Source organism: Cuculus canorus, chromosome 14 (genome assembly GCF_017976375.1).
Source record: "Cuculus canorus isolate bCucCan1 chromosome 14, bCucCan1.pri, whole genome shotgun sequence".
In the NCBI taxonomy this organism is placed as follows: Eukaryota; Metazoa; Chordata; class Aves; order Cuculiformes; family Cuculidae; genus Cuculus; species Cuculus canorus.
This window is the reverse complement of record NC_071414.1, coordinates 1,656,146-1,670,910: the sequence shown is the minus strand read 5'-3', so window position 1 is coordinate 1,670,910 and position 14,765 is coordinate 1,656,146. Positions and strand designations below refer to the sequence as shown.

General features: G+C 58.2%; 2 protein-coding genes across 11 annotated transcripts in view; both read right to left on the bottom strand.

The window, feature by feature from the left end:
- LOC104065903 (protocadherin gamma-C5) overlaps positions 1–14,765 on the bottom strand; it is a 134,218-nt gene that overhangs the window by 38,017 nt on the left and 81,436 nt on the right. Inside the window, exon 1 of one of the 10 annotated variants that reach the window (XM_054079266.1) lies at positions 13,184–14,617. The exons of 4 other annotated variants lie outside the window; for them this stretch is intronic. In XM_054079266.1, the coding sequence (XP_053935241.1) occupies positions 13,184–14,602 (1,419 nt within the window). In that variant the 5' untranslated portion in view covers positions 14,603–14,617. Of the gene's footprint in view, position 1; positions 2,585–7,212; positions 8,490–12,166; positions 12,856–13,183; positions 14,618–14,765 lie in introns of those variants that run through there. 5 more of the 10 variants (XM_054079272.1, XM_054079267.1, XM_054079268.1 and 2 more) reach the window with 5 other exon arrangements.
- The window catches only part of LOC128853576 (protocadherin gamma-B5-like), a 90,179-nt gene that overhangs the window by 14,893 nt on the left and 60,521 nt on the right, over positions 1–14,765 (bottom strand). The gene's annotated exons all lie outside the window — the stretch shown is intronic.

Here is a 14,765-nt window from a genome sequence, read left to right as displayed (position 1 = left end):
CCTCAGCAGGCGTGGGGAGCCGGCTGGCAGTGCCCACAATCTGGTGGTACATCCCTGGTTCACCATTCCTCATGGTGCTCTGACGGCTCCCCAGGGGGCTGGAAGTGAAGGGCTTTTTACACAGCAGATCACTCTGGCGAGAGTCTGTGGTGAGATAGACCTGGTGGTAGAAGTTGGGTGGCAGGAAGCCTCCCCGCACAGCGTCAATGTGGTGGAAGGGCCCTGGTGTCCTGTACTGAGTGCTCCTGGAGCTGCTTAACAGCTCCTTCGACTGCCTCCACTTGTAGCACTTGAAGATGCCCACTGACACCATGGAGATGAAAAAAGCTGCTGATACCAAAATCACAGCCAGAATGAGATAGAAGGTCACATGCCTCCTGGGATCGCTGGTGGGTGCCATGTCAGTGAGGTCAGTGAGCACCTCCTTGACCATCTCGGCCACAGAGATGGAGACAGTGGCACTGGCAGACAGCACGGGCTCCCCATGGTCTTTCAGCAGAATGACTAGTGTGTGCTCAGGAGGGTCGTCCTCCCGGAGCTGTCGGGCTGTGAATATCTCCCCACTGTGCAGCCCCACTGAGAAGAGGCTGGGGTCAGTGGCCTGCAACAGAGTATAGGAGATCCAGGCATTGTACCCTGCATCCGCATCCACCGCCACCACCTTGGTGACCATTTGCCCGGCAGCAGTGCCTGGTGCCACCACGTTGGTATAGGTGGAATTGGTGTTGGAGTGAGGGTACAGCACAGTTGGGGCATTGTCATTGAAGTCAGTGACAAACACACTGACTGAGACATTAGTGGCCAGAGGCGGAGAGCCGCCGTCTTGGACCTGCACCATCATGTTGAACTCCACCCGGTCCTCGTGGTCCAGGGAGGTGAGCAAGTAAAGGGTGCCATTGTCCCGGTTGATGGAGAAGAGATGGCCTACAGTGAGGTCACCCTGCAAGAGGGTATAGGAGAGATGGGCGTTGCGACCAAGGTCCGGGTCTGTGGCGCTCACATTAAGGATTGGAATGCCTGGCGCATTGTTCTCCAGCACATAAACATCATAGGAGTCTTGGGAAGCCTTGGGAGCATTGTCATTGACATCTGACACCTGCACCAGGATCTGTTTTACTGCAGACAAGGGTGGTGAGCCTGAGTCACTGGCTGTGATAGTGATGTTATACTCCGATGCCTTTTCCCGGTCCAGGGTTTCTTTTGTTTTCAAGGTGTAATAGTTTTTGACGGAGGAGCTGAGCATGAATGGGATCCCAGGGGAGATGATGCAGTTCACCAGACCATTGTCATGGGAGTCCAAGTCCGTTACACTCAGCAGAGCTACCACTGTCCCTGGGGCTGCATCTTCAGGCACAGGGCTGTACACGGAAGTCACTGTCACCTCTGGAGTGTTGTCATTCACATCCACAACTTCCACCAGCACTTTGCAATGAGCCACGGCAGGAGCGACGCCCTTGTCTTTAGCCTGTAAGTAAATCTCATACAGCTTCGTTTCCTCATAGTCCAGCTGCCCCTTGACCCTCAAGTCCCCGGTGGCTGAGTCCAGAGCAAAGAGTTCTCGTACCTTGGCAGGTGTGTGGCTGCTGAAGGAATAGACGATGTCTCCATTGGGCCCATCATCCAGATCATATGCGCTGATCCTGGCAATCAAGGTACCGCTGGGCGTGTTCTCCCTCACATTTGCCTTGTAGGTAGACTGGTTGAAGACAGGGGCATTATCGTTGGCATCCAGCACATCAATGTGGATCTGCACTTGGGCTGAGCGCGGCGGGCTGCCTCCATCCAGCGCAGTCAAGACCAAGTGCAGCTCCCGTTGCTCCTCCCTGTCCAGCTCCTTCTCTAGCACCAGCTCCGCATACTTGCTGCCATCCACCCTCGTTTGCACGTCGAGCGCAAAGTGCGAGTTGGCGCTGAGCTGGTAGGTCTGCAAAGAGTTAACCCCGACATCGGGATCTTGCGCGCTCTCTAGCGGGAAGCGCGCTCCGGCTGCCACGGACTCGCTGATTTCCAGCCTCGCCTGGCTGCTGGGAAAAACCGGGTCGTTGTCATTGATGTCCTGGATCTCCACAGCGCCGCTGTACAGCTCGAGCGGGTTTTCCACCACGATTTCAAAGCTGAGGGAGCAGGGAGAGAGCGCTCCGCACAGCTCTTCCCGGTCGATTCGCTCGCTCACCAGCAGCGCCCCGCTCGTCAGATCCACCCCGAAGTACTTCTTGTTCCCTCCGGACACCACCCGCAGCCGCCGGCCCGGCAGCCGCCCGAGGTCCAGAGCCAGGTCGGCTACCACATTGCCCACCGCCGAGCCTCTCCGCGCCTCCTCGGGAATCGCATAGCGGATCGCGGCGGAAACCCAGTCGGAAACGCCGAACAAAAGCCAGAGGCTCAGTACCTGCCCCGTCGTCACCCCGCGGCTCCTCACAGCAACGCCGTTCATCGCACAGGACGCTCCCCGCTTCGTTCCTCCCCAGCCCCGGCTAGAAATCCTCAGCTCGTCCCGGCATTCCCGCTGCCCAGCGCGCCCCGGGAAGCGGCGGGGAGCCGGGCATTGCTTTGCGGGCTCAGCCGTGACTCACTCGCAGGCTCTCTCTCTCTGAGAGACCGTCTGCGCCTCATCCCGGCTCCGAGCGGGGCCGGGCCGCCGGGTTCCCCCCCGCTCCATCATTGGCCGACAGCGGCACACACAGTCCCGGCCAATAACTGCACGGAGAGTGGGGATTCCGGCCGCGGGGACGCCGCCCCCGAGTGCCTCCGGAGGGTAGCGTGACGGCCCCGGCCCGAAGGCAGCGGCGCTCAAGCCGGCAGATCCCAAAGGGATCGGCACAGCCTGGAGAAAAACCCGGCTAACGGGAAGAACCCGGCTGGAAGAGTCCCGGTAGAGGCGCAGGGAGCCCGCGTGTGCGGGCGGGATGACACCAAAAGGGGCGACATGGAAACAGGTTGGGGGTTCCCCCAGGGAAACCTCTTGGAAATAAGGCAGCAGGAGCAAGAAGGGGAAGTTGAGGAGAGGGGAAGCCGGGGCACGCAGGGTTCTGGGGAGAGCCAGTGTCCCTCAGGTCCTCCCACCCAAGCCCCTTCCTGAGAAGGAGCTAGAGGGAATGGCCTCAAGTTGCACCAGGGCAGGTTCGGATTAGACATTAGGAAAAATTTCTTCAAAAAAGGGTTCTCACGCGCTGGCAGAGGCTGCGCAGGGAGGTGATGGAGTCACCGTCCCTACAGGTGTTTAAAAGACGGGCGCTTAAAAGACTAAGTGCTTAAGGAAGCGATTTAGTAGTGGACACGTACAGCTGGGCTATTCCAACCAAGTGATTCTATGATATCCTGACAACCCCCGGCATGGTGATGTCGCATCTCTGTGTGCCGCCCAAGCGGCGTCGCCAGCAACATGTCGCAGGTTTTGGTGCTGCCGAATTATGAGCAGCTTCGCTGGCTGCAGCACAGACACCCCCCGGAGCAGCTCCTGCCGCAGGCTTCCCAGGACCATCGCCCCTCTCCCTCCCCACCGCCACCAGTGTCCTAGCAGGCACCCTCCCCGACAAATCTCGGTTTAAGCGAGATTTAACCTTCCTGCTCTCGCCATCTCCAAGTTTCCTCCACAGTACCCTGTTTCCACCAAGGAAATCACGGTCTGCGTGACGTCCTGGTTCGCCGAGGGCGGGAGTGGCTTCCGTTCCCGTGAGGCAACAGCCCCGCAGGTCACAGTACCGCATAGACCACGGCACCGGCAGCGCCTGGGTGAGAAACAGCCGGTTCCTGCGCTGCCTGCCTATGTTTGGGGTTGCTGTCAACACCCCCTCGTGATACGTCGGGTTTTCGGTCGTTTCAAGCGCCCATATGGACAAAACAAGCGCAATTTCCGCGTTACTCGTCCATCACCCGCCCAACTGCTCAGCTGTTGCAGTGCAGTGAGAAGGGGCCAAGGAAGGGAGTGCCAGGAGCCCTGTAAAAAGGCGGATGTGGCCGAAAAACACGGCGTTCATGTGTCTTCCCACAGCCGAGCCTGGTAATGTAGGGATGGTGATGCCTGGAGAGGAAATCGGACTGGAAATGAGCGCCCAGGCATTCATTTGCTTATCGAAAGAAACGACGAGGCACCCCATGCCCTGCAGAACTGGTTCAGAAATGTTGCGACTGGTTATCTGTTACCCCTCTGCTTGTCGTGGATGAACGCATTGTGGAAGGGGCTGCAAATCACGCGCAGCACCGACACGACACTCTCCACAGCGACAAGGACTTCGGTTCTGGCTACGGATCCTCGCCCTGCACAGTTCTGCCACCTGCCGTAAGCACACGGGATGCACCCAGAAGAGGGTGAAGAGGCAACGGTATCAAACAGTCGGCACAGTCTTTAAATCGACACGCTCAGCTATTTCCTTCCCTATCGAATAATCGTTACCGAAACATAAACCTTATCAGCGCTGTTTATCAGTCTTATCACCGGTCCACAGAATGAGATAGAAGCACAGGTTTCAAACCGATAAAATCCAGCGTTAGTCACCTAATATATTTTAATATACTTTAATTCTGGAGAAATTTAAAGACGGAGAAGGAAATACAGTTTTACACACCGCAAATGCAGGTAAGTACAAACGATTCTGGAGCGCTTCTGTAACAGACCGCGCCTACAGGCTCACAGTGCTGAGAGTACGTTTCTTTTCTCATACACACTTATGCAACCAAGTCCAAATTACCTTTCTCTCTTAAAGAAGATAATCCATAGCTCTCTTCGAGACAAATCCTTAAATTTATTCTCAGCCACTTAAGCTCTCAATCTTTTTACCAGCCACTGTCCATGTCGTGTCTTTCCTATCCTCTGCTTCCTCTGAGCAGTTTCTCTAATGTGCATATCGTGATTCTTGAGGAGATTCCGCTCATACGAGTGCACACACGACCCATATTCAGAATACCTTGTCTGCTTAACCCCAGCAGTAGCAGAACGGTCAAGCCACAGAAAGCTGAGGACAGTGAAGAGATCTCGAGAAAGGCACAGAAGACCGAACATTTCCACCTCCCGTGTTTCGACTGATATAGAGACATTAAGTCTCCTCCACTTTGATGGGAAGCCTGAATATTGAAGACAACACTTGGGAGCTTCCGAAAGCACCGTTTGCAGGAAGAGGAGTGGAAATGTGCGACAGCTAAGGGGAAAGGCTGTCGCCTATTTATCAGGAATTCCTTTCGGGATGGGTCAAGTCAAATCCCAGGCAGACCCACTCACCCCAAAGCTATTCTAGCTCTGCTGGGGCTCCAGGGGAGCCAGTGGCAGCAGCGGGCCAAACGCACTCTCTGCTTGGCTCCAGGCTAGGACTTAAAGTGAGGCACCAGTTGTGGCACCCCAGAGGGAGGGAAAACGTTAAGTTATGGGCTTCCTTTTGAGTGGTTCAGAGTTTGAAACGAAGCGAGCTGGAAGAGGAAACGGGACGCAGTCACTGCCTTCACTGAGTGAACACACTGGAATGGATCACACATTACTACCACAGGGAAGTGCTTAAATCTGCCGGAGACAATAAAGAAATCAGTCATTAGATCGAGACAAAATTGTAGTCTCAGCTTCGGACCTCACGACACTTTTGCTCCTGCTTCAACCCACGTCCACACCACGCCCCGCCGGTTCGGTGAAACTCGCACCCGGAGCAGGACAGACAGACAGCAGTACTGACAACATAGCTTCGCTTCTCGGGGCACAGCCAACAATTCCAGGGTGAGATTAGGCAGATATAAAGGGAAGAGTCAAGATCTCACATACACACCCCACCCCCAAGATTCTGAGCACCGCCCCAGGAGGGAATGTTGAGCCCTGCCAGTTTCCCACCTCTCCCAGACAGCAAAACAGAGAAAGAAGATTCACACAAGTCTGCAGAGAGTGGCCCCAGGACAGAAGCTCACCTGTACCGAGTTGCCTGGACTAGGAGAGTCCTTCCCGGAAGGAGTCCCGGAGTCGGGTTCCGCGGCCAGGAGACAATCAGACGGCGCTGCCGTCCCAGGACGCAGAAACGTGAAGTGCTTCTGGCCCGACTCGGAGGCTAAACAAACCTCGTAGGGGAAAGGCAAGGGCAAGGTGCTGTTGCAGTAGTTGTATGGTGCTTTTGAGCCCAGGCTGGAATAAAGCTCCTTATCAGAAGTTATGAAAATGGGAGGGCTCCTCGACCGTCGCCATTTAAAGAACATTGTCAAAGCGACTGTCAAAACGAATAACAAAGACACGGCAGCGAGGGCCACAACGAGAATGAGGTTTAGATCAGATGTCAGATCGGACAAAGCGTCACCGTCGCCCAGCTCCGGCAGCGCCTCCTGCAAGCTCTCGGCCAGCACCACGTGCAGCGTGGCCGTGGCCGACAGCGCCGGCCGCCCGTGGTCCTTCACCACGGCCACCAGCCGCTGTTTGGCCGCGTCCCGCTCCGACACGGCCCGCGCCGTGCGCACCTCGCCGCTGTGCAGCCCCACGCGGAACAGCGCCGGCTCCGCCGCCTGCACCAGCTCGTACGACAGCCACGCGTTGCGCCCCGCGTCCGCGTCCACCGCCACCACCTTGGCCACCAGGTAGCCGGCCTCGGCCGAGCGCGGCACCACCTCGAACGGCGCCGCACCCGGCGCCAAACCCGCCTCGCCCGCCGCTCCCGCGCCCGCCGCCGGCCACAGCACCCGCGGCGCGTTGTCGTTGCGGTCCAGCACGAAGACGCGCACCGTCGCCGTCGAGCTCCGCGACGGCGCCCCGCCGTCCTGCGCCCGCACCGACACCGACAGCTCGCGGCACTGCTCGTAGTCGAACGACCGCTGCGCGTACACCGCGCCGCTCCGCGCCTCCACCGACACCGACGACGCCGCGCACGCCCCGACCGCGCTCCCGCCCGCCAGCCAGTAGCTCACGCGCCCGTTGGCGCCCGCGTCCAAGTCCCGCGCCGACACGCGCACCAGCAGCGCGCCCGCCGCGTTGTTCTCCCACACGTAGGCGCTGTACGCCGCCTCCGAGAACACCGGCGCGTTGTCGTTCACGTCCGACACCTCCAGCGACAGCGACGCGCGGCTCCACAGCGACGGCACGCCCCGGTCCCTGGCCAACACCGTCACACGGTGCTCGCCCGCCTGCTCCCGGTCCAGTGGCACCGACGTCACCACCTTATACGACCCGCCCGACGACGACACCAGCGACACCGGCGACTCGCCCGACAGCTCGCACCACACCTGACCGTTCTCCCCAGAGTCCCGGTCCCGTACTTTCAGCAGGGCAATCACTGTGCCCACCGGAGCGTCCTCGGGCACGGGACTCGATATCGACAACACCGAGATTTCGGGAGCGTTATCATTCACGTCCAGCACCTCCACCTCCACCTTGCAGTGCGCCACCAGACCACCTCCGTCCCTCGCTTCCACGAGCAGGGTGTAGCCTCGCGTGTCCTCAAAGTCCAGCGGTTCTTGCAGCGTGATTGTCCCGCTCTCCGGATCCAACATGAACTTCTGAAGCACCTTGGCCGGCATTTTCCCGAAGCCGTAGGTGACGCGCGCGTTGGTGCCCGCGTCGGCATCGGAGGCGGAGACGTTGAGCAGCGCCGAGCCCGGCGGCGCGTCCTCCCGCAGGCTGGCGCGGTACCGCTCCTGCGCGAACACGGGCGCGTTGTCGTTGGCGTCGGTGACGTTGATGCAGAGCTGGGCGGTGCCGCTCCGCGGCGGATCGCCGCCGTCCACAGCCCTCAGCACCAGACGCAGCCTCTGCTCCCGCTCCCGGTCCAGCGCACGGCGCAGCACCAGCTCCGCGAACTTGCTGCCGTCCGGGCTCTCCTTCGACTCCACCGCGAAGAACTCGTTGTCCTCCAGCTCGTAGCCCTGCAGCGAGTTGCTGCCCACGTCCGGGTCCTCGGCAACGCCCAAGGCAAACCGAGCGCCCGGAGAAGTCAACTCGCTGATCTCCATCTGGAAACTGTCTTGCGGGAAGCACGGGGAGTTGTCGTTGATGTCCTGGATGTGCACCTCGACGTGGAAGACGTTGAGCGGATTCTGCACCACTGCCTCGAAGCTGACGGAGCAGGACACCGACTCGCCGCACATCTCCTCCCGGTCCAGCCTCTCGCTCACGTACAAGTCTCCGCTCTCCGCGTTCACACCGAAGTAGCTCTTCTCCGCGCTCAGCCGCAGCTTGCGCGCCGGCAGCTCGGCCGGGCTCAGCCCCAGGTCCCGCGCCAGCGGCCCCACCAGCGAGCCTCTGCCCAGCTCCTCGGCGATGGTGTAGCGGAGCCGCTCCGCCGCCGCCCGGCACCACAAGCCCAGCAGCAAGGCGGACAGCAGCGCTTGCCCCGCCGTTGGCCGCCGCCTCTCCCCGCTTGCCATGCTCGCCAGCGCTCGCCGCATTCCTCCCTCCCGCCGCTGCCCTCCCTCCCTTCCAGCCTCTCGCCGCCCCGAGCGCAGGGGCCGCCGCAGGACAGCGAGCTCGGCGCCGCTTCTCGCCGCTGCTGCCCGCGCCGCTGCCGCTCGGGCCGGCGCCGGGCGAGCCAGCAGCCCGCCGGTGCAGGGCGCTGCGGCGGCTGCGGCGCCTCGGACAACAGCGGCACCCGCAGGCGCCGACACGGCACTGCAGACGCGCTCCGCTCCGCACTCTCAGCAACTGCCGGGAGTCGGCGCCATAGACCACCGAAAAGCGGATTCCCCTTTACCTCGGCGGGGTTGCTCACACACGCGGAAAGGCGAACCGAGCGGCTCAGCTCGGCAGTGGGAATGGAGACTCTGGCCGGGAAACGCAACATCGGGCGGCGCGGAGAGCGTATCCTTGCATCGCAGAGCACAGGTGAGTGCAGGTGAGTACGAGTGGGTTACAGCGTGTGGAGCATGTCTGACATGTTCCAAAAGCTTCTGCTCTTGCTGCCAGTTGCTCTTTTGTTTCTTTTCTATGAGCTTGGAGAAGCACCAGCGAGCCCTCTTCTCCATAGCAGCAGTATCTGTATATGCTCCCAGTTTTGATCTCCAGATCAAAAAGATCAACACAATCTCTGGATAGGCATACAGACCTTTTTTTTTTTTTTTTTCCCCCAAAATTGCTTATTTCAGTGAAACGGGTAAGTAAGTAGAAATCTAAGAACATTAGATGGACAGCTAAGAGGTACCCATGCACCAAGGATACTTCAGTTAACCAGTATGCTATTCCAATAACCGCGAAGAGGAGGCGTATACTACTCCGTGGTGATAGTCGAGGAGTATGAGACATGTCAGCTACCTTTCCCAGGGCAGCCAGACTCTTGTAGGAAAAAAGACGGCAAAGGAAGTTGCACGTAGGAAGGTCAGAAGGGAACACCGGGGAAGGAAGTTTCCACACCACACAAACACAGTGACATGTACTTTGCACCTAAAATACATATAAAACCCCAGGCACGGTTTGGCCTGAAAACTGACAGGATAAAAGCCTCTTGAGTGCAATGCCTATGAAAAAGTTGGAAAAAGATCCTCCTCACTGCCTGTTTGTACGATAACATCATCTCTCAGCAACACTCAAGGGAAATATCTCAATGTAGACTCAGCAGGGCACATTATCACCCCCTGAATCAATGCAAGCTCCACAGAGACCACGAGTGTGGAAACTACAGGTACAGCAGATGTTCCTAAAGTTCTTATTGCTCTGAACAACACGCCATGGATGACTACTGTACTAATTCACAGAGTACCGGTGATAGCTCAGTTCCCGCTTATGTCACACTCATTACTCCTTCAAAAGATACAAAGGCACAGACTACAGCATTCAGTTTCTCCTTCACTTCTTCCACTGTGGCAGTTGTTAGTAAACGATCACTTGGCAACAACGTCGGTGTGCGAATAGACTCTTCCTTTCCAAGAAAAGCATTCTCACAAAGAAGTAGCTGCACCCTATTTCAGATGGAGAGAAAAACAAGAGGGTCACCTACCTGTACTAAGTAAGTATTTCCACAAAATCTAGCCCTTCCTCAAAGTTTGTGGCCGCATTACTGAGGAACTGCTGACATGCGTTTCAAGTCATTAACGTTACCCAAAAACTCGGTGTAGTAAAACAATAGTGACAAATAAAGCAAGGAACAACAGACCTTTCGAAAAAAACTTCAACTTATAAAACATTCACAATGAAAATACCTGTCTCTGTCTGATACTCCAGCCCTGTGAGTAACGCTGCCGAGCAGGAAATGAAAATCACATCGACATTAGGCATATTAGGACATAACTGTCGCTACAACCCCAGCTACACTGCTCCCTCTAACAACACCTCTGCTTTATAAGACACAATGACGAACCGTACAGCAGATTAAAAGTCCCCAAAGAACAGTAATGATCCCTTGGAGATTAACCCACATTAGACAGAAAAGGGCACAAGGGTGCTGCGTGGAGACGCTTCTCTTGGTCAACAAGGTAGATCTAAAAAAATGAACCCCGGCGCATTAAGGCTCCGGATGTGCTCAAGGGAAGCACAGAAGGAGAAAACAACCTCTCTAAGCAGCAACACTCTTAAGAATTCCTGCTGCTCTATCTTCACACACCATTTGCAACGATTTTAAGCAATTAGCATTGAAATAGCAAGCACTGCTACAAGCGGGATAACGATACAAAACAAGCTCTAAGGAGACACAAAAAGCACAAATAGATAACCCTTCACATCAAGAACACTCCGACAAAAGAACAAGCCATAGTTTGACAGCCTAGGAAGCATCTTACAGACACTGTCAGCACAACGTTCATTGTGGGAATAACCTATTCAACTTCACTCTCCAACCGGAAGAGCACAGCGGTGGTTTACCACCTACATGGAAAAACATGTATTTCAGAACGTAACACGTAGCAACACGGATTTTCTCTCCTCTTCCACCCTCCTCCTCACTTTAGAATTTGGAAATCACTTTGAGTAAAGCAAGGAACTACGCGAATCAACAAGGAATGTGCAGGGACGCCTGGCAATGGTCTCCCGGTCGAGCTTTAAGCACTTTCAGCGTGGAAAACTCGCTGAAATCTGGTACACGACATTGACCTTGCTGTCAGCACTACTTGAGGAACACACTGTGAGAGGAATTTTCAGAAGTGACCCACAGAAGACCCGTCCCAAAACAGGCACTGGCGGCTGCAGGGAAATTTCTAATAAAGGATTACATTCATCCCACGTAACGACTGCTACATGAAAAAGCCGTGTAATGGCAGAAGTGAACGGGAGACGGAAGTGAGGAACAAAAAATCAACTAACATTCCATTCTCGATAAAAAACAATTATGTATTTGTCACGGTCCATTCTTTGAGTAAAACTGGTCAGGTTTGTAAGGAGCGTTATTTCTAATAACGTCTTACACTCATCCAACGTACCCACCCACAGTTAAACGCAAAAGCTCTGTAAGGAGAAAAGTGAACGGAAAACGAACCTGAGGAAAAAAACAACCCTCAACTGACACGCTGCTGTCGATAAAAACAATTATGTATTTGTCATGGTCCCATTCTTTGAGTAAAACTGGTCACAGCCAGGTAAAGCGCAGAAGAAAAAAAAACTTCCTAACGAGCACCGTTATTAACAATACATAGAATGCACTGCTTTCAACAACAATAAACAACATAAGGTCAAGCGCTGAGACCTGGAGGAGTAGATCATGGTACTAAACAAGCGAAAAGGCGCCATTAAAACTACAAAGCATTATTTCGTCACGGAAACATAAATGGGCCATTAGCGTCTCGTTTCAAGTCGATCTCATCCTACTTAGGCATCCTGGCTGTCGGAAAGAAAACTGACCTTGCAAATAACTCGAACCTCCACTTCCTAAAAATAAAATATATCCATTCGGAAGAGCTACAGCTAAAAGGAAAACCGGTATTGCACATGTCAGAGGATAAACCGAGAAAATACCTGGAGCGTAATAGGAAAAATGACCCGTCCGAACGAAACTCAAACCAACCCCAGCTCCGTTTCTCCCGACTACACACCGACTGTTACACGGAGCAACCTGATCACTTGCCGAGAGCAAGAGCCACTGGTGATAAGTGATTTCCTGATTATGTAATACTCGCTGTTTCCTCAATAAATACAAAGACACAGAAGACAGTCCCTAGTTTCTCTTTCACAAACGTCTTCCACTGTGGCAGTTATTAGCAAATAATCGCCCTGGATACTGCAGGGGAGCGGCAGAGGGCAACGCGACGGAACCAGTCCCGCCAGAGGCACTCACTCACTCACTCACTCACTCACCGGGACAGCGGAGGGGGGGTCGCGGCGGGCGGCGTCGGGGTCCTCGTCGAGCAGCGGCTTGGGCTCGGCGGGCGGCGGGCGGGCCGGCAGCGTGTCGCAGGCGCTGCCGGGCGACAAGCGGAGCCGGCTCTTGCGCGAGTCGGCGGTGAGCGACACCTCGTGCGAGTAGGAGCGCAGGAAGGCGCGCACGCCGTCGAGGCCCACGAAGGGCGAGCCCGGGACGGCGCGCAAGGCTCCGCTGCCCGGCGGCGGCAGCAGCTGCGAGCGGCGCCAGCGGCGCAGGCGCAGCGCCAGCAGCAGCAGCAGGAAGGCGAGGAAGAGGCAGGAGACGGCCGCCACGGCCACCACCAGCCACCGCGTCAGCCCGCCGGACGCCTCGCCCGGCACGGCCGCCGCCGCGCTGCCCAGCTCCCACAGCAGCTCGGCCACGCTCTCGGCCAGCACCACCGTCAGCGTGGCCGTGGCCGACAGCGCCGGCCGCCCGTGGTCCTTCACCACCACCACCACGCTGTGCCGCGACGCGTCGCGGGCCAGAGCCGAGCGCGCCGTGCGCACCTCGCCGCTGTGCAGCCCCACGCGGAACAGCCCCGGCTCCGTCGCCTTCCACAGCTCGTACGACAGCCACGCGTTCTGACCCGCGTCCGCGTCCACCGCCACCACCTTGGCCACCAGCGAGCCGGGCTCCCACGACCGCGACGCCAGCTCCACGACCGACCCCGACGAGCCCAAGCCCGACGACGGCGGGTACAGCACCTGCGGCGCGTTGTCGTTCTCGTCCACGATCTCCAGGCGCACCGACGCGTTGCTGCTCAGCGACGGCGACCCGCCGTCCTCCGCCCGCACCCACAGCCCCACCTCGCGCACCTCCTCGTAGTCGAACGACCGCAGCGCGTACAGCGCGCCCGTCTCCGCCTCCACCGACACGTACGACGACAGCGCCGCGCCCCGCACGACGCCCTCACACAGGCGGTACCGCACGCGCGCGTTTGTGCCCCAGTCCGCGTCCCGCGCCCGCACCCGCAGCAGCAGCGCCCCCGCCGCGTTGTTCTCCCGCACGCGGGCGCTGTACCGCGCCTCCGAGAACACCGGCGCGTTGTCGTTCACGTCCAGCACCCGCAGACACAACACCGCGCTGCTCCACCGCGGCGGCGACCCTCCGTCCAATGCCCGCACCGTCACGTTGTACTCCGACACCTCCTCCCGGTCCATCTCCCGCGACGTCACCACGCTGTAGTAGCTGCCCCGCGAGCTCTGTAGACGGAACGGGATGGACCCTTCCAGCGAGCACCGCACCTCGCCGTTGGGACCGGAGTCGAGATCCCGTACGTGCAACAGGGCCACCACTGTCCCCGGCGGGGCGTCTTCAGACATCTCGCTCAGCGCCGATCGTACCGAAATCTCAGGTGCGTTATCGTTTACGTCAGTCACTGCGATCGTGACCTTTGCTGTGTCAGAAAGGCCACCTCCGTCGCGTGCCTGCACCTCCAGTTCGTAGTAGTCTCCTTCCTCAAAGTCCAGGCTCTGCAACAAAGTGATGCTTCCTGTCTCAGAGTCCAGGTGGATAATCTCCGATGCCAGCTCCGTCGCTTTCTTCATCGAGTATTTTACATGCCCGTTCATCCCGACGTCGGCGTCGGTGGCCGTGAGGATGACGAGGGTAGAGCCCACGGGTACATCCTCCGGCACACGAACCGTGTACTCCGCCTGGCTGAACACGGGCGCGTTGTCGTTGGCGTCCAGCACCGTCACGCGGAGCCGCGCCGTGCCCGTCCGGGATGGCTCGCCACCGTCCATCGCCCTCAGCACCAGCTCGTGCGATGACGACGCCTCCCGGTCCAGCGCCTTGGCCAGCACCAGCTCGGGACGCTCAGCCCCGCCGGGGCCCTTCTGCACCGACAGCGAGAAGTGCTCGTCGCCGCTCAGCTCGTAGCTCTGCACGGAATTCCGTCCCAAGTCCGGGTCTTGAGCCTCAGGCAGGGGAAATCGCGTCCCCGGGGATGTCGTCTCGCTTATTCTCTCCTCTAGTTCCACAGTCTTGAAGCTGGGGGCGTTGTCGTTTATGTCCTTGATTTCAACTTCAATTTCATAAGCCTTCATTTCAGAGTCCACTATGATCTCACCGTGTAGCACGCATTGCTGCACTAGCCGGCACAGCTGCTCCCTGTCGATCCTCTCCGCCGTCACTAAATGTCCCGTCCTCCCGTGCAACGCAAAACTTTGCGTTCTGCCTCTGTCCACAAGACGGACCCCGCGTTGGTGGAGCGCCGGCAGCTGCAGCGCCAGGTCCTTGGCCACGTCGCCCACGAAGGAGCCCTTGGGCATCTCCTCGGGCACCGAGTAGCGCAGCTGCCCCCACGCCGCCTCCCACGCCGCCCCCAGCACGCACCACAGCAGCGCTCGCTCCCGCCGGCCCCACCGCCTCCCCAACGCCCGCATCGCCGCCGCCGCCCCGCACACACCGTCCCACCGCCGAGACACAGCACTCTCCGCCTCCGGCCCCAGCCTCCGGCTTCGCGCCGCCGCTGCCGCCCGCCGCCCGCCGCCGCCCCCTCCGCCTCGCTGCACCGCGGCTCCGCACCGCGGGGACGCTCGCAGCCCG